The sequence below is a fragment of the Aquarana catesbeiana genome, linkage group LG02, assembly GCF_042186555.1.
Source record: "Aquarana catesbeiana isolate 2022-GZ linkage group LG02, ASM4218655v1, whole genome shotgun sequence".
NCBI classification, from domain to species: domain Eukaryota; kingdom Metazoa; phylum Chordata; class Amphibia; order Anura; family Ranidae; genus Aquarana; species Aquarana catesbeiana.
The window spans coordinates 33434809-33460714 of NC_133325.1; the positions used below are offsets into that span (position 1 = coordinate 33434809).

Genomic DNA, 25906 nt, shown 5'->3' on the forward strand with positions numbered 1-25906 from the left:
ACTGGTCATAGAGGTGGGAGGACAGAGGGTCACTGGTCATAGAGGTGAGGGGACAGAGGATCACTGGTCATAGAGATAAGGGGACAGAGGGTCACTGGTCATAGAGGTGGGAGGACAGAGGGTCACTGGTCATAGAGGTGAGGTGACAGAGGATCACTGGTCATAGAGGTGAGGTGACAGAGGATCACTGGTCATAGAGGTGAGGTTACAGAGGGTCACTGGTCATAGAGGTGAGGGGACAGAGGGTCACTGGTCATAGAGGTGAGGGGACAGAGGGTCACTGGTCATAGAGGTGAGGGGACAGAGGGTCACTGGTCATAGAGGTGAGGTGACAGAGGGTCGCTGGTCATAGAGGTGAGGTGACAGAGGGTCACTGGTCATAGAGGTGAGGTGACAGAGGATCACTGGTCATAGAGGTGAGGTTACAGAGGGTCACTGGTCATAGAGGTGAGGGGACAGAGGGTCACTGGTCATAGAGGTGAGGGGACAGAGGGTCACTGGTCATAGAGGTGAGGTTACAGAGGGTCACTGGTCATAGAGGTGAGGGGACAGAGGGTCAATGGTCATAGAGGTGAGGTGACAGAGGATCACTGGTCATAGAGGTGAGGTTACAGAGGGTCACTGGTCATAGAGGTGAGGGGACAGAGGGTCACTGGTCATAGAGGTGAGGGGACAGAGGGTCACTGGTCATAGAGGTGAGGGGACAGAGGATCACAGGCTACAGAGGTGAGGGGACAGAAGGTCACTCTCCATAGATATTAAAGGACTGCAAATCCCTTACCTGTCCTATCTGGATCCTTGGTGCTGGGTAGGACCATGTAGTGCAGCTTCTCCTCCATCTCCTCACACAGAGAATCCTCTCTGTCCCTCATCTCTGGGGTCTTGTGACTACCCCTCACAGTGGTGTCCATATTCTCTGCCTCTCCGCCCTGCAGGCTGCTCTCAGACTGATGTAGGTATGGAACTGCAGTGATCCCATTATTGTCCAGGTTCAGCAGACGTAGACTACAGACAATAAGAATAAATTAATTACTAGAATATATAATAAAATAAGAAATCGATAGCTTCTTTCTTCATACAGGAGACTCATGTGGAAGTGTGGAAATGGTGTCCCAGCACAGGAATTCAGAATGAACGCCCGGTTGGTAAAGCCACTCTCAGTGCCAAGCCAGGCTGTGTGGTCAGTGTGTAACGTCTATTTATTTATTATAGGAATTTATATAGCGTCAACAATGTACGCTGATCTTTACATAGTGTACGTTCACCTCAGTCCCTGCCTACAAGGAGCTTACAATCTAAAGTCACATTCATACATACACATACCAGGGTCAGTTTAGACAGGAGCCAACTAACCTACCATCATGTCTTTGGAGCGTGGGAGGAATCCCATGCAAGCACAAGGAGAGCATGCAAACTCCATGCAGGTAATGTCCGGGTCTGGATTTGAACCAAGAACCCGAAGTGCTACCTTTTAAGTCACTGTACAAAACTTTGAATATACAAAATGTATATGGTAACAGGTGAATGAGAAGAAAACCTTTGACAAATGACTTAGACAGAAGAGCAGTGATTGTTTTCTATTGGAAATGATTGGAATTGCCAGCTTAGAATGGAGATTCCAATGGTACATAAATCAGCATTTACCATGAATGGAGATCAAATCCCAACATTGTAAATGAGACCATAAATAATGGCACAAATGTGTTCTATAGATCAGGCAAATTACAGTATCTCACAGAAGTACACCCCTCACATTTTTGTAATTATTTTCTTCTATCTTTTCATGTGACAACACTGAAGAAATGACACTTTGCTACAATGTAAAGTAGTGAGTGTACAGCTTGTATAACAGTGTAAATTTGCTGTCCCCTCAAAATAACTCAACACACAGCCATTAATGTCTAAACCGCTGGCAACAAAAGTGAGTACACCCCTAAGTGAAAATGTCCAAATTGGGCCCAAAGTGTCAATATTTTGTGTGGCCACCATTATTTTCCAGCACTGCCTTAACCCTCTTGGCCATGGAGTTCACCAGAGCTTGACAGGTTGCCACTGGAGTCCTCTTGTAGCCGCGATGACGGGCTATCATGGGTACAAGATACAGAACTGGGATCTGTGTGTGTAAACACACAAATCCCGGTTCTGTCAAGAGAGGAGAGACAGATTGTGTGTTCCTATTAGTTAGGAACAGCGATATGTTTCCTCCTCTAGTCACTCCCATCCCCCCCACAGTTAGAACACACACTCAGGAAACACACTTAACCCCTTGATCGGCCCCTAGTGTTAACCCCATTTCCTGCCAGTGACATTTATTTAGTAATCAGTGGCTATTTTTAGCTCTGATCGCTGTATAAATGTCAGTGGTCCCAAAAAAGTGTCAAAAGTATCCGATCTGTCCGCCGCAATGTCGCAGTCCCGATAAAAATCGTTGATCGCCGCTATTACTAGTTAAAAAAAAATAATAATAATAAAAATGCCATAAATCTATGCCCTATTTTGTAGACGCAAAAAATGATCTGGTCATTAAGGGGGTAAAACCTTCCGGGGCTGAAGTGTTTAACCAGACAATTTTGTTTCGGATGGTATCAGTACTCTCCTGTACAGTGGTCTTATGATGTGATCCTGGTGCGTACACAACACATTTTGTGGTTTCCTAGATCCACATCAGGTGACTGTGAGGGAAAATATATTGGTAGAGCTGTGTGATGAACCAGGCTTTGGAGACTTCCACCCTTCCTCTCGTGGTATTTACGGAGGGGGTATCCCTTCCTGGACATTGTACTCAGAAAGATCGTCTGTGGCAGGGCAGCAAACTTGGTGGAGAATGTTTTATTCAAAGTCCCAGTATTTTAGTCTTTTAAACAATAATATGCTGTTTTGGGGCCTGTAATATTACCCTGAAGCCAGATAAGCCTTCTGAACGCAGTGTAGTCTGACCAGAAGGCTAAAAGACCTAGCATTTATTCCATGCTATCCCACCATAGATGTTTCAATATCAAGAACCCCTTAGTTCTATCAATATTGTGGTTGCCATCTAATTGGTCTCCTCCAAGGGGAAGGGCTTGGTGAGGTAGAGGTCTCCAGTGCCTGGTCCATTGCTCAGCTTGACCAATATATTAACCCTCACAGACAACTGATGAAATGGGTCTAGGAATCTCCGAAACACATTGTGTACTCGCAAGGACCACACTATAGGACCACTTTACTCCAGAGACGACCTCCCATAGGACAAAACGCATTGGGCAAAGCTACAGAGGAACCTGCTGAGGTGTTGATTGTGTTATACCAGTGATGCTGTTTTAATTCTTTTATATTGTGAGTATTTGCCATATTTTTTGGCTGTTTTTATAATCCTGCACCATGAGAACTCTTCCTTTTGCATGTCACATATTGATTTAATTACTGGCGGATTGCTTTGCGGTGGATCGATGTTGCTGGCGAGATGAATGGAGTGTACTGGTGGAAGCAGTGAGAATACATTTATTACTTATCCAATGAACCAGAGGGTTATTGTCCATTTGTTCATTCATCCCTTCAACAAGCATTTGATGTCCTGGGAAGCCATCATCCATCCATTTTTGGGATTATTCCCTAAAAGCGTGGTCATATCTCCTTCAGTTGGAGGTCTGAGAATCTGGTAAGCAGCTCTTATATGTTGGTGTTCACAAGCGGTGAAGAGTCTGCTTGTTTATGGGACCATTTGGGCTGTTCTCAATATGAATTTTCTTGGGACTTGTATCTAATTTATATGACTTTGGTGGAACATGACTTATATGTACAGTATTTGATCCATTTATGCATTATCACTTTGTATTTATTTATGGTTATAGCACATGCACTTTTTATTTATGGGAGCGCAACGCAATTGCGATAAACTCTGTACAAGCCAGTACTGATTTTTTCAGAAACGAAATGGTCTGGTTAAAGAGATCTATGTATGGTTTAACCACTTCAGCCCCGGAAGATTTTACCCCTTAATGACCAGGCCATTTTTTGCGATACGGCACTACGTCGCTTTAACTGACAATTGCGCAGTCGTGCGACGTGGCTCCCAAACAATATTGACGTTCTTTTTTCCCCCACAAAGAGCGACAATTTTGAAAAAAAAATAAAAACATTTTTTAAACTTTTTGCTATAATACATATCCAAAAAAAATATATTAAAAAAAATAATTTATTCATCAGTTTAGGCCAATATATATTCTTCTACATATTTTTAGTAAAAAATAAAAAAAAAAAATCGCAATAGGTGTACTGTATTTACTGGAGTATAAGCCGAGTTTTTCAGCACATTTTTTTGTGCTGAATGTGCCCCCCTCGGCTTATACTCGAGTCACTGCCGTCTGCCCACCTGATCAACGTGTCATGCAGTCAGACGGCGGCCATTCCAGTGTACAAAAGCCGCGCCTCCTCCTCGTCCTTGTCTGTGATAGGGGAACACTCAGTTTCCCTGCAGTGAGTCATTGTTCAGCCTATCACGGACGTCCTCTCATCCCACAGACGAGGACGAGAGGATGTCCATGATAGGCTGAACACTGACTGCTGGGAAACTGAGTGTTCTGCCTATCACAGACGAGTACGAGGAGGAGGCGCGGCTTTTGTACACTGGAATGGCCGCCGTCTGACTGCATGACACGCTGATCAGGTATGCAGATCGGCACAGCAAGGCTGCAATGGATGGACACAGAGAGGTTGCAGATCTGCACAGGAAGGCTGCAATGGACACAGTGAGGTAGGCAGATCTGCATAGGGAGGCATGCAATGGACACAGTGAGGTAGGCAGATCTGCATAGGGAGGCATGCAATGGACACAGTGAGGTAGGCAGATCTGCATAGGGAGGCATGCAATGGACACAGGGAGACATGCAATGGACACAGGGAGGTATGCAATGGACACAGGGAGGCATGCAATGGACACAGGGAGACATGCAATGGACACAGGGAGGCATGCAATGGACACAGGGAGGTATGCAATGGACACAGGGAGGTATGCAATGGACACAGGGAGGCATGCAATGGACACAGGGAGGCATGCAATGGACACAGGGAGGCATGCAATGGACACAGGGAGGCATACAATGGACACAGGGAGGCATGCAATGGACACAGTGAGGTAGGCAGATCTGCACAGGGAGGCATGCAATGGACAAAGTGAGGTAGGCAGATCTGCACAGGGAGGTATGCAATGGCCACAGGGAGGTATGCAATGGACACAGTGAGGTAGGCAGATCTGCACAGGGAGGTATGCAATGGCCACAGGGAGGCATGCAATGGACACAGGGAGGCATGCAATGGACTCAGGGAGGCATGCAATGGACAAAGTGAGGTAGGCAGATCTGCACAGGGAGGCATGCAATGGACACAGGGAGGCATGCAATGGACACAGTGAGGTAGGCAGATCTGCACAGGGAGGCATGCAATGGACAAAGTGAGGTAGGCAGATCTGCACAGGGAGGCATGCAATGGACACAGGGAGGCATGCAATGGACACAGTGAGGTAGGCAGATCTGTACAGGGACGTATGCAATGGACACAGGGAGGCATGCAATGGACACAGGGAGGCATGCAATGGACACAGGGAGGCATGCAATGGACACAGGGAGGCATGCAATGGACACAGTGAGGTAGGCAGATCTGTACAGGGACGTATGCAATGGACACAGGGAGGCATGCAATGGACACAGGGAGGCATGCAATGGACACAGGGAGGCATGCAATGGACACAGGGAGGCATGCAATGGACACAGTGAGGTATACAGCTGCAGATGGGCATTGTTGACCCTCTTTTCCACTTACAGTAGCTGCTGCATTTCTCACCCTCGGCTTATACTCGGGTCAATAAGTTTTCCCAGTTTTTTGTGGTAAATTAGGTGCCTCGGCTTATACTCGGGACGGCTTATACTCAAGTATATACGATATATTGATTGGTTTGCGCAAAAGTTATCGCATCTACAAACTTTGGGATAGATTTAGGCACTTTTATTTTTTTTACTAGTATTGGCAGCGATCTGTGATTTTTAGCAGGACTGTGACATTGAGGCGGACAAATCTGATCCCAAATGACACTTTTTGGGGACCAGTGACATTATTACATTGATCATTATTACATTGATCAGTGTTATAAAAATGGACTGATCAATGGAAAAATTACACTGGCAGTGAAGGGGTTAACCCTAGGGGGCGCTCAAGGGGTTAACTGTGTTCCCTCAGTGTGTTCTAACTGTAGGGGGGATGGGCTGCCAGGGACATGACAGAGATCACTGTTCCCGATCACTGGGAACAGTAAATTTCCGACATGTCCCCTGTCAGAATGGGAAATTGCCTTGTTTACAAAGGCAGTCCCCCGTTCTGCCTCTGTAATAGGCGATCGCGGGTCACCGGCAGACATCGAGTCTGCCCGACCCATGGGCATGCTCCCGCAGCGTGCAGCGGGAGCGCGGCAACTGCGCAAGCCGCCGTACAGGTACAGCGATTTGCGCAGAAGAGCCGTAGTATATCTGCGTGAGCAGGTCGGCAAGTGGTTAGGTGTGTGGTTCATTAAGACAATTGTGAAGGGAAACCCAGGCCTGGTTCACAGCTATGCTTTTTTTTTTAGCACTTTTTGCAGAAACGCACTACAGTCCATTTAACATGGTTTCCCATGGGACACGTTCACATCTATGCTTTTTTTTTCAGCTGGTGGGACTTTTTTAAACGCAAAATTGTGTGTTTTTGGTTCAATTTACTTCGATGGAGAAGCTGCAGAAAAGCATGTAGTTCAATTTTTTGCCGCAATGTTGCTGCGCAACAACAAATTGGCCAAAAAAACAACAAGCATAAAAAAATGCAAAGCGCATAAAAAAATGCGAGAAAAACACATGTACAAAACTGCAAAATGCTAAATGCACTGAAGAACGCATCTATTACAAACTTCATAGATGGGAACCAAGCCTAAAGCTAGCCATAGATGGATAGAACGTCAAACGTAAATTCTTAAAAGAAAAGTCTTAGGAAAATTCAAACGGAAATTCTCAGAGCATTGGTTTGTTGTTCGGAACTTTTGGATTTGGAATAAATAGACTTTACAGAACGAAAACCACGTACACTATTGGAAATTCCTTGGTTCTACAAAAAGTTTCCATCAAGTTCCTTCGAATATTCCCGTCACTGAAGTAAAAAATGAACATTGATTTGACCCACTAATGATTAGGAACACAAACTTTCTCTGAACCTTCTTTTCCTATGAATTTTTGGTTGAAATTCTACCCATCTATGGCCAGCTTTAGTTGTTTTTTTATTAGGTGGATGTTGTTGTAGCACCAAAAAACAGCTTTGTTATGGCTGGTTTGTGTTTTACCTATGTGATTTTTAGGGATTATTATTATTATTATTAGGGATGTGGTGCAATAAATCGTCACCTTTGTATAGCTATAAGTGTTGTAATAAAATGAACATAGACTCATTCATTCAGATTGCTCTCCCGGACGATTCCCCAAACCATGCGTATGTCTGACATGCGGCTAAAGCCTCGTATACTCACAATCGGATATTCGGCAGACAAAGCGTCAGACTTTTGTCCGAAGGGCGTGTGCCAGGAACTTGTCTTGCATACAAACGGTACACAATTGTCAGCCAACAAACACGAACGTAGTGACGTACTATGTGGAATTTCAGCTCTTGAGCGCCACCCTTTGGGCACCTTCTGCTAATGTCGTGTTTGGTGAGCATTGATTCCGAGCAATGCGTGTTTGTACTTTGGACTTTTGTGTGACGGACTTGTGTACACACGATATGAAAATCTGACAACAGATCGTTGTCCACCAAAAATTTACTAGCCTGCCATCCAACATTTGTTGGCGGAAAGTTGGCCAACAGTGGTCTGATGGAGCGTACCAGGCAAACAGTCTGTCATCACACAATTCCCTACTGAAAATCCAATCGTGTGTACGAGGCTTAAGTCAGTGAGCTGGACCCTCAAGCCCTTCACACTGGTCTGCATCCAGGAAACGTGTTTACATGGTCTTACAATTCCAGCAGTGCAGGCTTTGTATGTTATAGCCTGACAGTTGCAAATGTATCAACAATGAACTGTGTGTACGTAAATCTCTCCCCCCATGATAGCTCTAATATGGGACCCTGAAGACCTGAATTAGGGATTGCTTTCAGTCTTATCACTGCATAGAGTTTACCTTATAAGTCCAGCCAGGCTCACGAATACGGATGGGTGTGATAGTCTATTGTTATCCAACATCAGAATTTCCAGACATGGAAACATTGTCATATTGTCATCATTCCTGCATAGGGAGGGAATTTTAGATCATTTTAGCTGTTCATTTCATGACACCCCAATAAAAACCATAACTGCTAATATAAGGGACGGTTTCATGTTTATGTCATCATTCTCCCAGTCCTTTCTTGCTGTCAGGGCTGGGCTCAGCCCTTCCTTCTCTGAGCTGGCCGCTCACCTGTCGGCTAATTGCCAGCTCCCATCTCTCTCCACAGTTGTAAGAAAAGGGTTAATACCGCGCTAAGCCTAAAAAACAAACATAGCAGCAACTAATAAGTGGAATACATACACCTATAGAAAATGAAAAGAAAAATAGCTGCGCTGAAGGTTATACAGGTGCCCCAGACGACGTCAATTTATGACGAAACATACGTCGGGCGGACAGAACGCGCTGACGTCATCGCGGTAGACCTTCCGAATGGAAGGGCGCTCGCAAGCTGGCCGGCTTTACATGCTTTTTATCTACTTTTGTCTGTATTCTACTACGGTAATACACTATGGGAGCTTTGTTTTTGTTTTTCCGGCCAATACTTGTTACCCACTTCCATACATCCTAGCGGGTGGCGACTACACAGAGTCCTGGTTGATGTTTTGAGTGATCTATCCATGATCCCCACATTAAAGGCCTTGGCTGGGTTATAGCCGCAAGCTGTTCTTTTGCTTGCCTTTGGTAAGCGCATATTCCTTACGGTGATCAGCACTCAATGGTGGTGGAAGATTATATTGTATTGTCACAACATTTATATATTGTGTTTTGTAATTGTATTTCCTTTATTTTTATTTATTGTTATTTACAATATTCTTTTGTTTTGGGTCATCATACCATTATTATTTCAATTTTAGAATTTCACTTATTTGGTTCACATTGGTTTATCACTATAACCTGTATAACCTTCAGCACAGCTATTTTTCTATTCATTGCCTCCACAGTTACTCAGCTGTTGATGATATCCTGCTCGTCAGTCTTGCCTACTAAAGCCGTCCAGCCCAAAGGATCTTTGCCTTTGCCTTGGTCAACATCACAGAGCCTATCGCCTGATCAAGACTTGCTTTGCTGACATCCCTTCTGGCTCCAGATCCTGCTTCCTGTTCCACTACATTGATCCCTGACTTCTGGCTTGGCTGACTATCCGTTCCGGTTACTGAACTCTGGCTATGTTTTGACTACGTTTGTTCTTGTTACTTTTATTATTAAACAAATAATTTAACTGTACTTCTGTCTCGGTCTGATTTCATGGTTTCTGACACTTGCCCATTGTATTTATACGTTACAATCGCAGATATTTTAACTAAAAAGGAACTAAAATCAAAGCATAAAGGCCCTTTCACACTCATACGTCGTTTTTACCTTACAAGAAAAATGTTTCCCTTTAAATCCAAATGTTAGTAGGCCACATGCAGAAAATCAAAAACAGGAACCATTTTTTTTTTCCATTTTTTTAAAATTAATTTTAAAGTGAAAAAAGATTACAAAGACGGTACAAACAGTACAAAAAAAAGTACAACATGTACAAAGTAAACACAAACGTTTAGGTCCAATGGCTGATAGATACATAGATAGCAGAAATGTGCAAAGACATTCCATCACATTAACTCTTTTTCAATTGGTCAGTTCACATTTTCCATTGTGAATCAAAGATTTTCCTGGTACCTCGCTTGTTAGTAAGCAGAGCCCCACCAAATCTGTCAGAGGCCGTTGAGATTGCCCATATACACCATAAGTATGAGGAACCATTTTTTAATGTGCAACTATGAGTGGTACTCACCGTGGTGGAGCAGTCAGATCTGGGGGCAGCTGAGTCAGCTCATTTCCTGTTAGGTAGAGTACTCTGAGTCGTGGGAGTACCCCTAGCTGTGTAATGTCACCTGGGGACAGGCTGTTGTATGATAGATCCAGTACCTGTGATACAAGACATAGCATGCATTGGTCTACTGCAATGTTGGAGTAATAAACCAACCTTCTGCTTACTTCTAGACTCTATTGAAAGACCTATGAGTGCTTACTAGAACATAGGAACACCATTGCCAGCACTCACATTCTTTCCCATATTGCTTTATTGGAGATCCTTCCACACAGTACAACAGCCGACAGGTTTCTGCCTATATGGCCTTATTCATAGATACACTAAGGCCATATAGGCAGAAACATGTTGGTTGTTGTACTGTGTGGAAGGATCTCCAATAAAGCAATATCGGAGAGAATGTGAATGCCTGCAATGGTGTTTGTATGCTCTTATATTGGACCCCGGGAAGAGGGACTTACCATGCACTGTATATGGAGCGTGGTGCGGGAGAGGGGGTTGTTCAGTGCATGTTGCTACTGTTTGGACATGCGTGCTTACTATACCCTATGGTAGAGATATAGATAGAGATTAGATAGATAGATAGATAGATAGACAGACAGACAGACATACATATACACACTTACTGACTTCATTGCCTAAGTGCCCCTTTGCCCCTTTAATGCCTAAATTTTATCTTTACAGGTATTTTACCATACAGTAACCATTTTCCGACCGCAATACGTATATATACATTGCGGTTTGCAAGTGGTTTATCAGCCATAACCCCAGTGGTTATTTTTCAGCCGGCGGCTGATTTCTCATGAAAGCGTTCAGAGCGGCTCATTAGCTGCTTGATTGCTTTCAGGCAGGGTTCACACCTCTAAAAGATGTGGCTTGCAGCAGGGGTCTGGTGCGTCCCTGTTCTCCGTTTCAGGGACGAATCAGGGCCGAACTTTTGGCTGAATTTGGCCTTGAAACGGAGCCAAAGATGCACAGCACTCCTGTGCAAGCTGCTCTGCAGCAACAACAGAGATGTGCGAACCGGCTCCATAGAGAGCCGGTCACAATCTCCTGTCATGCGAATTGGATGCAGGGAAACCTGCATCCAATTCGCATAGGTGTGAACCCAGCCTGAGAAGCAGTGGGAGGGGACTACCCCCCTTACTCGCCAGTGTTTCTCGGGCTTACCGTTTTTACTGGCTCACCCGAGAAATGATGCAACAGTGTGGCTGGCTGGTCACAGAGGCGAACAGAGACCAGATTGTCTCTAACCACCTCTATGGCCTTGGAAGACCGGAGCAACACCATGACGTCACTTCCAGTCTAGGGCGGGTATAAACACATTTTCTTTTTTTAAAGCAAAAAGTATTTTTTTTTTTTTTACCTTTTTGCTTTTAAAGGTAAAGGGGACATTTGGGGTCTTTTTGACTCCAGATCTCTCCATAAGAAGGATCTATCAACCTTATTTCTACTACAAGGGATGTTTACATTCCTTGTAATAGGAATAAAAGTGATTAGAAAAAAAACATAATAAAAAATAAAGGGACAATTTAAAAATAAAAAAATAAAATAAGAGAAAACTTTTTTTAAAGCACCCCCATCTCTCTGTGCTTGCGCGCAAACGCACACATAAGTCGCACACACATATGTAAACGGTGTTCACACTACAGGTATCACTGCGAATGTTCGAGCGAGAGCAATAATTCTAGCACTAGATCTCCTCTGTAACTTTAATCAGGTAACCTGTGAAAAATCTTAAAGCGTCGCCTATGGAGATTTTTAAGTATCGTAGTTTGTCGCCATTCCACAAGTGTGCGCAATTTTAAAGCATGACAAGTACTAGGTATCTAGTCTAGTACTAGGTATCTAGTACGTAACATCATCTTTTATAATTTACAAAAAAATTGGGGCATTCATTGTGGGGTTTTTTTTAATTCGTTAAAGTGTATTTTTTTCCAAAAAACTGCGCTTCAAAAAGCACTGCGCAAATACCATGTGACATAAAAATTTGCAATAATCACCATTTTATTCCCTAAGGTCTCTGTTAAAAAATATATGTTTGGAAGTTATAAGTAACTTTCTAGCAACAAATACTGATTTAAACTTGTAAACAATAACTGTTCTTTACACTGTTCTCCACTGACCACTACTGAATCAACACAGTTCTTTACTAACATCCACTGAACCAACATGGTTATTCACTAGCAAGCCACTGAACCAACACAGTTATTCACTAGAAAGCCACTGAACCAACACAGTTCTTCCCTGACCTCCACTGAACCAACACAGTTCTCTACTGGCCACCATTGACCAACACAGTTCTCCACTGACAGACACTGAATCAATGCTATTCTCCACTGACAGCCACTAAACCAACACTGTTCTCCATTGACAGCCACTGAACCAACACAGTTCTCCACTGACCACCATTCACTCAGCATGGTTCTTTACTGACAACAACTGAACCAACATAGTTCTCCAGCAACAACCACCTAGCCAACATAGTTCTCCAGTGACATCCACTGAACCAACGCTGTTCTCCAGTGACAGCCATTGACTCAGCATGGTTCTTTACTGACAACCACTGAACCTGCATAGTTCTCCAGTGACAACCACTGAACCAACATAGTTCTCCAGTGACAACCACTGAAACAACATAGTTCTCCACTGACCACCATTAACTCAGCATGATTCTTTACCGACAGCCACTGGACCAACATAGTTCTCCAGTGACAATCACTGAACCAACATAGTTCTCCAGTGACAACCACCTAGCCAACATAGTTCTCCAGTGACACCCACTGAACCAACGCTGTTCTCCACTGACAGCCCCTGAAACAACAATATTCTTCACTAACCGCCACTGAACCAACACAGTTCTCCACTGACTACCATTGACCCAACACGGGTCTTCACTAACAGCCATTGAACCAACAAGGTTCTTCACTGACCAGAATCGAACCAACACGGTTGATCACTGACTGCCACTAAACCAACGTGGTTCTCCATGACTGCCACTGAACCAATGCTGTTCTCCACTGACTACCTCTGAACCATCGTTGTTCACCACTGACTGCCACTGCACTTCTCCATGGACCACCACTGTACTGATACTCATCTCCTCTGACTGCCACTGTACTGATGCACGTCTCCAATGGCCACCACTGCGCTGATAGCCACTGTACCCTGCATGTCTCCATTAAACAATGCCACCGTATGGGGGCACTTCTCCACTGATCGCCACTATACCATTTACTTCTCCATTAACAGCTAATGTACCATAGTGTTCTCCACTGACCACCAATGATGCAATTCTTTACAGACTACCCCTGTACTGTGCAGTTCCCCAAAGACCACCAATATAATTGACTGCTACTGTAACAGCACACCATGTACCACAAATACAATGTGTAACACATTAAATTCCCCAGACTGCTAAACTCTGTACTGTACAACATGTACATTCACAACAATTTGGTATTTCATCATTGAATGGGCACACATGATAATAATACCACATTTGGGGTTAGATTCTATCACTGGGGTCTTTAGGCACACAACTTTTGGCACCCAAAGGCAAACCCCTCGGCGAGGACAACTTTTTCTGCACAAAACATTTACTAGTCGTAATATGGTTTAGAACAGGGGTCTCCCAACTTTCTAAGCAAAGGGCCAGTTTGCTCACCTTCAGGCTTTAGGGGGGCCGGACTGTGGCCAGTGGTAGTAGTAAATGTCCCAGCATCAGTGCCCCAACATTGATTTGAATGGGAGGAATAGTGCCCCATTGTTGATACCAATGAGAAGAATAGTGCCCCATTGATGGTGTCAGTAGGGAGAATGGTGCTCCATCATTAGTGTAAGTTGGTGGAATAGTGCCCCTAGGGCCAGATAAAGGCAAGCAAAGAGCCACATCCAGCCCCCGGGCCACAGTTTGGAGATCAAGGGTTTAGAACATTTGTGACAATGTGTAAATTTATGATGACTGCATGTTTGCTAATGATGGTTAAAAAAAATAATATGTGACTAGTAATAATATGAGGAAAGCCACCTCTTTGTCCCTGCTGCCCTATGGAAACAGGCCCACAGTACCCAATAGTATATCTGGCCCAACACAGGTCCATAAATATTCTAACCGTACCTGATCACTGCACATCATGAGTTTTGCTTCCTCAAGATTAGGGCCCAGTACAGGGATAGAATAGCATTCAGAAAAGGTTCCTCACCTCAAGATGTGGGAAATCCCCCAGTTCGATTTTTATACACCAGATCTTGTTTAAAGGCAGCTCAAGCTCTCTGAGTTGTAGAAATGTCCGAAAATTCTCTGAAAAAGAAGCAGTACAGATAGGAAGACTTGCAGTGACAAAGGATAAATGATGTAGGCCCACCTTGTGTTGCCTTTGCTGGTTGGACATGCAGGCCTGATATGCTGTGTCCTAACTCCTGAGTGTGTATAACCGTGTCAAATAACAGAGGAATGTAAACAATTACAAGGTGCAGTTATTTGATACTGTATTGCACACGGGCACTCAAGATGACCCACTGCATATGGTACGTAGTGATCTCCTCTTGGGCTTCTGTTTACCTTTCTGATTTAAATGACCTACCAGTTGGGCCTCATTCACATGGCCTTACTGATCCATACACGCGTGCGAAGGGCCGTTTTCTCCCTCACAGGAGTTCCTGTGTTCTAATCCATGCATCGATCCTACATGGATGTACACTCCAGGATGTACTTGGAAATCCGTGCTGGTTCATGCAGCTGCCTGCCTGTCATTGATCTGAGCAGGCTGCTTGTATGTGGCTGCATGGAACAACTCTGCATCCTGCGTGAGTGAAGACGATCATTTGCATGGGTGTACAGATTAGTATGTCCATCTGGATGAGGCTTTTAAGCTGAACTTGGCTCTTGGCAGGAAGGATTTTTATCACAAAACAGACATACTACGTATATATGCTCAGCTCAATGCACATTCTTGGCACACCTTGGTGCCGGTATAAAATAAACAACCATGCACATGCGCAGGAGCTACGTCATCCTGGCCCTGCCGATCAAGATGGCCGAACACCCTGAACCTAGTAGAAGCTACAGAGAAGATGCTGGCGCCAGCAAGGTAGCTCACAGATTTTGCAAGGCTGGAAGAGACTGAGTTATATATTGAAGGGCTTACACCGATCAGCCATAACTTTATGACCACCCACATAGTCTTTGTGAGTAGGAACACTCAATTAAAGGAATCCATTACCAAGTGATCGTGCAGAGCTTCCAACAGAACAGCACTTGACACCCATTGAGCAAGGACGTTTACCAGATGTAGTGGACCACCTATTGCTAGGATGGTCAAACCAGCAGGCAGAATATCCCTCTGCGAGGTGTGTAACGGAAATTCCTCTGAGATGTCTCCAGTATGGAACCAGACCCTCTCTGTCAGCACTCTCAGACAGACCACAGAAGGAACAATGCAGCCAAATAAAGATCATAAGGTGAGATGGGAACTCTAATGCCCCGTCAAATATGAACACCTGCACTTCCGGGTCGCATGGTGTCAGGGCGTAGCTCCGCCCGACATGTTTTGTCACACGTGACGTCTTCCTGGGGCGCGTGTGGTGAAACATGTTGGGCGGAGCTACGAGCTGACGCCATCCTGACCCATGTGACTCGGGTGTTCGTGTTTGAAAATTTGCCAGCAAATCTGTTTTTATATGCGACATTGACATTTTTGACTCTGTAAGTAGCCTTTTGTTACTCTTCAATAAGCTGTTTCAAACAATATCACACTCTTGGAATTCCCTTCTCTCTTTATGATCTTTATTTGGCTGCATTGTTCCTGCTGTAGTCTGAGTGTGCTCATGGAGAGGGTCTGGTTCCATACTGGAGATATCTCAGAGGAATTTCTGTTACACACCCCGCTGAGGGATATTCTGCCTGCCTGTTTGACCATCCTAGCAATAGGTGGTCCACTACATCTGGTAAGCGTCCCTGCTCAATGGGTGTAAAGTGCTGTTCTGTTGGAAGCTCTGCACGATTACTTGGTAGTGGATTCCTTTGAGTGTTCTTACTCACAAAGACTTGATATATGAATTTATTCATCATAAGGAAATTTTGCACATTTATTGTTTATAGTTTTTAATGTCATTTATGCACTGCACTTTATTGTGTATTAGTAGCGCAATTATTTTTCCTTGTATACACTGTTTTACCTTGATTATGTCACTGGGATTAATTGCTGCTGTTTTATAGTTACGTTTTTTCACTTTTAGCACGGTATAACACTATACTTTGGAACAGATCAATAGCAGATGTAAAGTTGCGAGGTGGAGCCTTCATGGACTTCATGGACCAGACTTTTCCAGCACATCCCATAGATGCTCGATTGGATTGAGATCTGGAGAATTTGAAGGTCAAGTCAACACCTCCCACTCGTTGTGTTCCTCAAACCATTCTTGAGCCATTTTTGCAGTGTGGCAGGGAGCATTAGCCTGCTGAAAGAGGTCACTGCCATCAGGGAATACTGTTTCCATGAAGGGGTGTACTTGGTCAGCAACAATGTTTAGGTAGGTGGTACATATCAAGTAACATTTACATGAATAGCAAGACTCAAGCTTTCCCAACAGAACATTGCCCAAAGCATCACACTGCCTCTGCCAGCTTGCCTTCTACCCATACTCCATCCTGGTGCCATCTCTTATCCAGGTAAGTGAGGAACACACACCCGGCCATCCACATGATTTAAAAGAGAACTTGAGTCTTCAGACCAGGCCACCTTCTTCCATTGCTCTGAGGTCCAGTTTTGATCAATTTTGATGCTCATGTGCTCATTGTAGGCTTTTTTGTCTGTGAACACGAGTCAGCATTGGCACCCTGACTGGTCTGTGGCTGCACAGCCCTATTGACTGCACTGCGATGCCAATTTTGTCTATATTTTTTTTTTATTTCAAATAGTTTTTATTGATATTTTGCGCATAGTACAAATATTTGCATATACACAATATAAAGTAAGGTAATTAGATGTTTCCTTGCATTTGCTATCTTTATCTATATATCGAACTGAGTATTGGAATATAAAACTGTTACCATCAAAGCATGTTCCAAAAAACTGGTTAACATACAACTTTGTCCTATAGTCATAGCCAACCGTTTCGTGAGGCAAACATTTCCATTCCAAGTAGTTATCCAAGCATATTGGGTATGGAGGTATCTTTTATACAAACTGAAGTTGTTAAATTGTTGACGGGTCTGTTGCTCTCGGCCCTCCCCTGGCTTTCAGACGTTTAGGGGGGGGTCGAAGAGTTTGAGTAGTCCGAGTAAGTTAGAGGTAATTGTTTAAAGTCTATTTCAGAAATGGGTCAAGTTATACTCCTGGGTCCAAGATAACCATTTTATGTTAAACGAGTGACTTGAGTTGTTTTGGTATGTGATGTACTTTTCAATTTTGTCTATATTTATCACATTAACTTTAGGGACAACATGGTCACATGCTGCCCGATTTATCCCACTGACTTTTAGATGCCATTGTAACGAGATAACTAATGTTATTCACTTTACTTGTCAGGGGTCAAACTTATGGTTGATCGGTGTACTTCCTAACAGTACCTTTAGTTTTTCATAGGCTATACAAAGTGAGGATAAATGAAAATGAATAAATAAATGTATTTTTTTCTTCTTCAGTAATTGTGCTCCAAACAGTTGCTTAGCAGCCCTTCCCCTGCAGATCTCAGCAATCTAACACACCCCCTTGAACAGTGCTCCAATCAACAACTCTGCTCAGGAAGAGTGAACATTGTTGAGCACATCAGTTATGACTGTTCAGGGGAGGAGTTGGACCCCTTATTTCAGGATCGCTGTGCTCTGTGTGAGCCGAGTCTCCAGCATTTTATGCACATGACTTCATAGAACCATTAAACAAAGCTACAGTTGGGATTTTTACACCTCTTTGCAAATGTTTACGAAGAAAAATTCAGTCGGAATATTTTGGATCTTAAGTCATGTCCAGATGATGGAGTGGCGGGGAGTAAAGCCCTCCAGCTCAACCAGTTGAGTACCTGCCAGCAATACCCCTTACTGTCCAGGCCATTGCTCAGTTTCTGGTCCTGTGATAGTTTGACTGACAATTACACTGTTATGCAACACTGTACCTAATGTTAGTGGTATTTAATCAACACTATTATTATTGTTGTTTTTCTTTACTATATAGGAGGAAAAAAAGGCCAAAAAAAACAACTGTTTAACTTTATGTTAAAATAAAAATGCCAACACAGTGCAAACATCCCCAAAATTACCAATTTTTTGGAACGTAAACACCACAAGGTGATTGAATATTTTGCAGGTAATGAGGGGGTTTAAAAATAGAGATGGTAATGATGCACTAGATACAGAAGCATCATAGGTCATTCACAGAGGGAGGAGAAGGTGAAGGGATACATATACTGGTCAGTAGGAAAGAGCAAACAGGTCGGCCCGAGCATAAGTTCGGGCCGAATTTTGATTGTTCGGAGAACAACGAACATTCTGCGGTGTTAGCGGCAAATTCAAAAGGCGCAGAACCCCGTTAAAGTCTATGGGACACTAACATGAAAAACCAAAAGTGCTCATTTTAAAGGCTTATATGCAAGTTATTGTCATAAAAAGTGTTTGGGTACCCGGGTCCTTCCCCAGGGGACATGGATCAATGAAAAAAAAAGTTTAAAAACTGCCGTTTTTTTTTCAGGAGTAGTGATTTTAATGATGCTTAAAGTAAAACAATAAAAATGAAATATTCCTTTAAATATCGTACCTGGGGGGTGTCTATAGTATGCCTGTAAAGTGGCGCGTGTTTCCCGTGTTTAGAACAATACCACTGCAAACTGATCGCGGCTGTAATGAATTGGCAGGTCTCGGCAATATGGATAAAACTCATTGAAAAAAAACAGCATGGGTTCCCCATGGGAAGGGAAGGGGGGAACCCCGAACCAAAATTTTTAAAAACAATTGCGCCCTTCAGGTCTGGTATGGAAATTAAGGGGAACCCTATGCCAAAATGTTTTAAAAAATGGCGTGGGGTCTCCCAGTCCATTACCAGGCCCTTTGGATCTGGTATGAATATTAAGGGTAACCCCGAACCAAAAAAAAAAAAAAAAAAAATGGCATACGGGTCCCCCCAAATCCATACCAGACCTGAAATATGGATTTTAAGGGGAACCCTGCGCCAAAATTTTTTAAAAAATGGTGTGGGGTCCCCCCAAAATCCATACCAGACCCTTATCAGAGCATGCAACCTGGCAGGCCGCAGGAAGACCCCCCCCCCTCTGTCCTGCAGCCTCCTGGGACATGTGGATTGTCCCAGGAGGCTGTGGGAGGGGGTGGGACAAGGCTACTTCAAAGCACCCTCCCCATGTTGAGGGCATGTGGCCTGGTACGGTCCAGGAGGGGGGGCCACTCTCTCGTCCCCCCACGAGAGAGTGCCCCCCCTCCTGAACTGTACCAGGCCACATGCCCTCAACATGGGGAGGGTGCTTTGGAGTAAACTTGTTCCACCCCCTCCCACAGCCTCCTGGGACAATCCACATGTCCCAGGAGGCTGCTGGACCATTCACAAAGTGCTGCACGAGCTTGTGCATGCACAATGAGGAGCCGGTTGTGGTTCCTCAGGAGACCACAGCCGGCTCCCGTATCCAAGATGGTGGCGCCGGTGACCTGCAACAGTAAGAAAAACCGTCTGCGGGAAGAAAGCGCCGAACTGGTAAGTAGTTCATTTTTTAAAAGTCAGCAGCTACAGTATTTACTTCAAAAGAAAAAAAAAGAAATCAAACTGAAGTTCCTCTTTGAGGGGGCATCTATCAGACTTCGTATGACCGGGAGACTTTGGGAGAAGATGGCTGTGCAGAGCCCAGTAGGCCACACATTGAAGATCTTGGAGTGGTGAGGAGAGGTAAGTATATCTGGAGAGGAAGTGGGGGGGAGCTGGTGGACATAAAGGATATCGCTACTAAAACTACCATTAACTTTTAAATCAAACCAACAAGTATCTGTGCGTCTTAGTTGTTGGACTGTGTTCAGGTATGGAGTCCAGTAGAAAGGAAAAAAAAGGCGCATCTGCGAACAATGCCAGAAGTTCAAGCAGACAGAATGAGAACATTCTTATAAAAGTCTTTGAATCCAGATGGGTTCATCTCACTTAAAGTGAATGGATAAGGTCTTCCTGCTGAATAACGAACAAGAAAAGAGCCCAACGGCCTTGTGTATTATCTGAAGTGTAATACAGAAAGAGCCATATATACACCTACAATGAGATGAATGGGACAATGTTTTATGTCAGCCTTACATCCAGGCAACAGTGATCCACCATAGAAATAGCGACCTCAAGATTCTCAGCAAAAGAGCATTATATGCAGCAAATCAGTCAATGGTCACCAACAGGAATGCTCCAAAGTGAAGCATGGAGCAAGCATGAGCCTAGCACCATATTACCACTTAAAGCGGAGTTCCACCCAAAAGTGGAGCCTCCGCTTATATGCTCCCCCCACCCTCTGGTGTCATATTTAGCACCTTTCGGGGGGGGAGGGGGGAACTGGGACCTATTTTTGACAGGTCCCCTTCCCCACTTCAGGGAGATGGACCGATCCCCTGGAAGTTTGGCCCCCTCCTCCACTACCTAGCCAATTAGGAAGCGCAGCGCGCTTTGCGCATGCACAGTAGGGAGCCAGCAGTGGAGCTGAAAGGCTTCACTGCCTGCTTCCCTTACCAGGAAGTGGGGGCGACAGCTCCCGGGAGTCCATCCAAAGATCGGCTGGGGTGCCGACATCGCAGGCTCCCTGGACAGGAAAGTGTCCTAATATTAAAAGTCAGAAGATACAGTATTTGTAGCTGCTGATTTAAAAAAAAAAATTTCACCCAGGCTGGACCTCCTCTTAAAAGTAGAACTATATGCAAAACGCATTTTTTCATTATGGATTGAGTAAAGGAGGGTTATAACCCCTGTCAGTTTATTTTTGCCATCTGTGTCCCATTGGGGAGATTTCCCTTAACCTTTTTCTATCGGGGGGGGGTCTGAGGCAGTCCCTACACAACTTGCTGACCACTGTATGTATACAGTAGTACCTTTGATTACAAGCATAATTCGTTCCAGAAGCATGCTTGTAATCCAAAGCACTCGTATATCAAAGCGAGTTTCCCCATAGGAATCAATGGAAACTCAGATTTATTTTTTTTTTAAAAAAACAGTGTAAAAATAAAAGGTAAAATAAGAAAAAAAAATTTTTTTAACCACTTCAGCCCCGGACCATTTGGCTGCCTAAAGACCAGAGCACTTTTTACAATTTGGCACTGCGTCGCTTTAACTGCTAATTGCGCGGTCATGCAATGATGTACCCAAACGAAATTTGCGTCCTTTTCTTCCCACAAATAGAGCTTTCTTTTGATAGTATTTGATCACCTCTGCGGTTTTTATTTTTTGCGCTATAAACGGAAAAAGACCGAAAATTTTGAAAAAAAATGATATTTTCTACTTTTTGTTATAAAAAAAATCCAATAAACACAATTTTAGTCATACATTTAGGCCAAAATGTATTCGGCCACATGTCTTTGGTAAAAAAAATGTCAATAAGCGTATATTTATTGGTTTGCGCAAAAGTTTGGTTTTTTTTAGCAGTTATCTACTTTACAGTCATCACCCAGGACAAGGGGGCACTCAATGCATCTAGAGGAAGAGATTTAATCTCTAAATATGGAAAGGTTTCTTCACAATAAGAGCTGTGAAAATGAGGAATAGGCTCCCTCCAGAGGTGGTTCTGGCCAGCTCAGTAGATTGCTTTAAGAGAGGTCTGGATTCTTTCCTAAATGTACATAATTTAACTGGGTACTAACATTTATAGGTAAAGTTGATCCAGGGAAAATCTGATTGCCTCTCGGGGGATCAGGAAGGAATTTTTCCCCTGCTTTAGCAAATTGGATCATGCTTTATTCACATGGTTTTTCGCCTTCCTCTGGATTAACTGTGGGTGTAGGATTGTGTATATGGGATCGTATGATATTTTATTTATATTTATGGTTGAATTAGATGGACTTGTGTCTTTTTTCAACCTGACTATGTAACTGTTACTATATAAGTGTCACTGGTCCTCAATGTGTCAGTGTCCAAATTGTCCATCGCAGTATCGTAGTCCTGCTATAAGTCGCTGATTGCCACTATTACTAGTAAAAAAAACAAATATCCCATAGTTTGTAGACGCTATAACTTTTGTGGCAACCAATCTATATACGCTTATTGGGATTTTTTTTACCAAAAATATGTAGCGGAATACATATTGGCCGAAGTTAATGAAGAAATTAGATTTTTTTTAAATTTACTTATAGATAGATAGATAGATAGATAGATAGATAGATAGATAGATAGATAGATAATAAATATTATTTTTTTTATTGGATATGTTTTATAGCAGGACGTAAAAAAATATTTTTGTTTTCAAAAATTGTCGCTCTTTTTTTTGTTTATAGCGCAAAAAACCGCAGAGGTGATCAAATACCACCAAAAGAAAGCTCTATTTGTGGGATAAAAATGACATACAAATTTATTTGGGTACAATGTTGCACGACCGCGCAATTGTCAGTTAAAATAACGCAGTGCCGTATCACGAAAAATGGCCTGGTCAGGAAGGGGGAGGTCAACTGGTTAAAGTCCCTTTTGAGAAGTGAAGGTCCACTTGAATACAAAAAAAAAAAAAAAAATTGCACTGGTGGGCCCATTTATAAAGGAGAGTGGACATCGCTATCTGTCAAATGGCGCGGAACCTGTGGTGTCCCCCGAAGTTCTCTCCGCTTATCAGAGCACATGACAGGAAGAGAGCTGGTCATGTGACTTTGACAGATCATATGACCACGCTCCCCTCCTGAGGGAAATACGCCCACAATTTACGCTGTACAGCATTATGCGCCATGTGAATGAGGCCAAAAGAGCACAGACGTTTTTTTAGAGGGGTCTCTAGTGAAAAAATAAATTTTGGCTTTTGACACCTTAAGTGATGGAGTGCAGCCATTCATATTATACCATGATGTTTATTTATATACGCGGGAGAAGTAGGGGAAGAATAGGCTAAAGACTGCTGTGCAGATGCATTATTTTTACTGAGTCATTGTCAAGGGTGAGGTGACCGAGGGACTCTCCGGCGCTGTCTGGCAGCCTGCCATTGTAATATAAATTCCCTGGACCGGTCATGTCAGGCACGGAACATTTGCTTCCCATCCGCATTATAAACATCGGTCACCCCGAGTCACTGCAGACGTTGAAAAACGAATGGGCAGGCAGCCATCGTTGCAAGAAAAAAAAAAAAAAGAAATACCTCTACACGAGAATTTATTTAAAAGGCCAACTCCAACCAAAGCTGATCTTTCATTTTATGGTGGGCACCAGTAGGATGGTTAAAGGGTTTGTAAACCTCTGAAACGAACAAAGCATATCCCTTAATGGTGTGTACTAGCCTCAATCCAAAGCACCTAGCGTGGTTCCTATCTGATCGCTCCTCCCTCTATCTGCATTAGTCACTTCTGACAGTCTAACTGGACACCAAGCAATGCTGGGAGATGGACCCAATCCCCCCTAGCACATAGAAGGTGATTGACAGCCACTAGACAAAACACTGGAGCAAGAGGCACTAGTACGGGAGGACCTAAATACCCTCCCAGCAGCCAGCATCAGATGGAAACTGATTATTGGGGTCTGCTGGCTACTGGTGTATCAGGTGTATTGTGTGATATCTGCACAGTGGAGATCAACTATCAATTTGAATAGACTCTAAATTTTGTACAATTTGATTAGTTTTATTCTATCGTCTCATTCAAATAAGGTGGAAGCACTTTATTTTTCATTTTCAGCACGGACTCACTTTATAGCGCAACTTAATATTGGGAATTGTTGATTGATGTGTGTATCTTGCAGAGAAGTCGCCGCTGTTTATATTCACTAATTTGTTATCAATCACATATTTTGTGTCACATACCAGTAGCCTCCCTGGCGGTTTTCCCGACACTCGGGATTACATCTCAGGATCCTGGTGCGGTATACTTACCTTGTTCCCTAGGATTCTGTGATGTCCCCCCGCTGTGTCTGCGGGCTCTGTCCTCTGCTCCCATGCTCTGTGTGCCGGGCTCCGTTCCCTGCGAGCGTTGCGATGAACGGGGGCGGAGCCTGGCGGCAAATTCAAAAAAGTGAAAATTCATAATACATACAGTACACTGTAATCTTACAGATTACAGTACTGTATGAAATCATCATTTCACCTCCCTTTTGTCCCCAGTGCTTTGTCCAATGCCCTGCATGCAGTTTTATATTATATATACTGTTCTTTCTGCCTGGAAACTGGAGATTGTCCAAAGCAACCAAAAAGTGTCCCTTTACGTCAAAAGTGGTTTTAGAAACAGCGATAGTAAATTAGAACACTTGCAGAATTGAGCGATAGTGACTCGTGGGGAAATTTATTTTATTATTATATTATTATTTTTTATAATTATTTATATTTTTTATTATATTATAATTTATGATTTTGTGTTTCAAACTTCATCATACCCGGGATATCTACTAGACTCTTGGTGGACAGATTTTAGTGTGTTATTGCTAAGATCTACAGGCCTACAATATAAAACGCCAAATTTCTATGCAAAATAATTGTACCGCTTTGAGACGCAAAAATCTGACATAATCATTCGGCCGGGGGAGGTTAAGGACAGCGCAGTAATTTTAAAGATTATTGACTAGTACGGGAGGACCTATATACCCTCCCAGCAGCCAGCATCAGATGGAAACTGAATATTGGGGTCTGCTGGCTACTGGGGGACATCTGCTGGTGGACACTGGAATTACAACCCACCATCCAAGGAACCACAGTGCCACCAGCAGGTGATCCAGGTCCTGACACTATGCTCAGCAGTGTGTGATGCCATATCCCCACCCACTGTCTTCTGGAGCTGAAAAAGGCCTTTAACATGTGTGTTTTAGAAGGCTGTAGAGGAGAGATGGCTGCAAATAAACAGGTACAACATTTTGTTTAATCCCTGCGTATCACCTGAAGCCAGTCACTTCACTGGATATATTGAAGGGTTTACAACCAGCTACTGGGGTTGCATGTGTCTCAGCAAGGGTGCAACAGACATAGCAGGCCATACCGCTAGTTTGGGGCCCCAGGGGCAGAAGGGTCCCAGTCTGTGTTTGAAAAGGGACTGAGAACATGCCAACTCCGATATTGAGAATATTCCACCCTCTGATGGCATGTTGATTTGTCGTCCAGAATCAGGTTATTTCTGGCCGACTACGAAGGAGAAGCTTCTCTCCTTTGGCATACGATGCAGGCTCATGACAGCAGTGACTTGTGTGTCACTGAGCAACCCTGATAACACCTGCAGACTGTGGAGAGACTGATTTAGATTGCCAAGCTATGAATTGTATTGGTAGATTTAGATGTGTGTCTAAATCTTCTTTTCCTCTGAAGCCTGATCCGTGTTTGACTTGCTCTTCGCAGGCTACTGACAGGCGGTAAGGAAGCGACGTGATGCCTCCACCACTTCTTTTAACCCAATCCTTGCCAACAAAAGTGACAAAATTGCAGGGAGTTTGTTTGCTTGAATGTGTAGCGTTCGGTGGGCTTGTAACCCACCAATCGTTACATGTCGGGCAAACTTTGCCACAGGTGTGAAGCAAAGCATCGTGACCGTGGCATGTAAACACCCCCACCCGCTACCTACTGCAGCCTAAGTGTGTGGGGGGGGGGGGGTGGCAAAAAGGCAGCACAAATGTGCATTTCTGCTCACTCACACTTATGCAATGGGCACCAATATGGGGCCCATTCACACCTATGCAACAGCAACCAGTCAGGGGCCCATTCACACCTATGC

General features: G+C 43.7%; 1 protein-coding gene across 1 annotated transcript in view; it reads right to left on the minus strand.

Annotated features, from left to right (window-relative positions):
- The window catches only part of XRRA1 (X-ray radiation resistance associated 1), a 90602-nt gene that overhangs the window by 50370 nt on the left and 14326 nt on the right, over positions 1 to 25906 (minus strand). The window contains exons 6-9 of the mRNA XM_073612759.1: positions 14274 to 14371; positions 10033 to 10166; positions 8169 to 8273; positions 782 to 1005 (exon numbers count right to left, since the gene is read on the minus strand). Of these exons, the coding sequence (XP_073468860.1) occupies positions 782 to 1005; positions 8169 to 8273; positions 10033 to 10166; positions 14274 to 14371 (561 nt within the window). The remainder of the gene's footprint in view (positions 1 to 781; positions 1006 to 8168; positions 8274 to 10032; positions 10167 to 14273; positions 14372 to 25906) is intronic.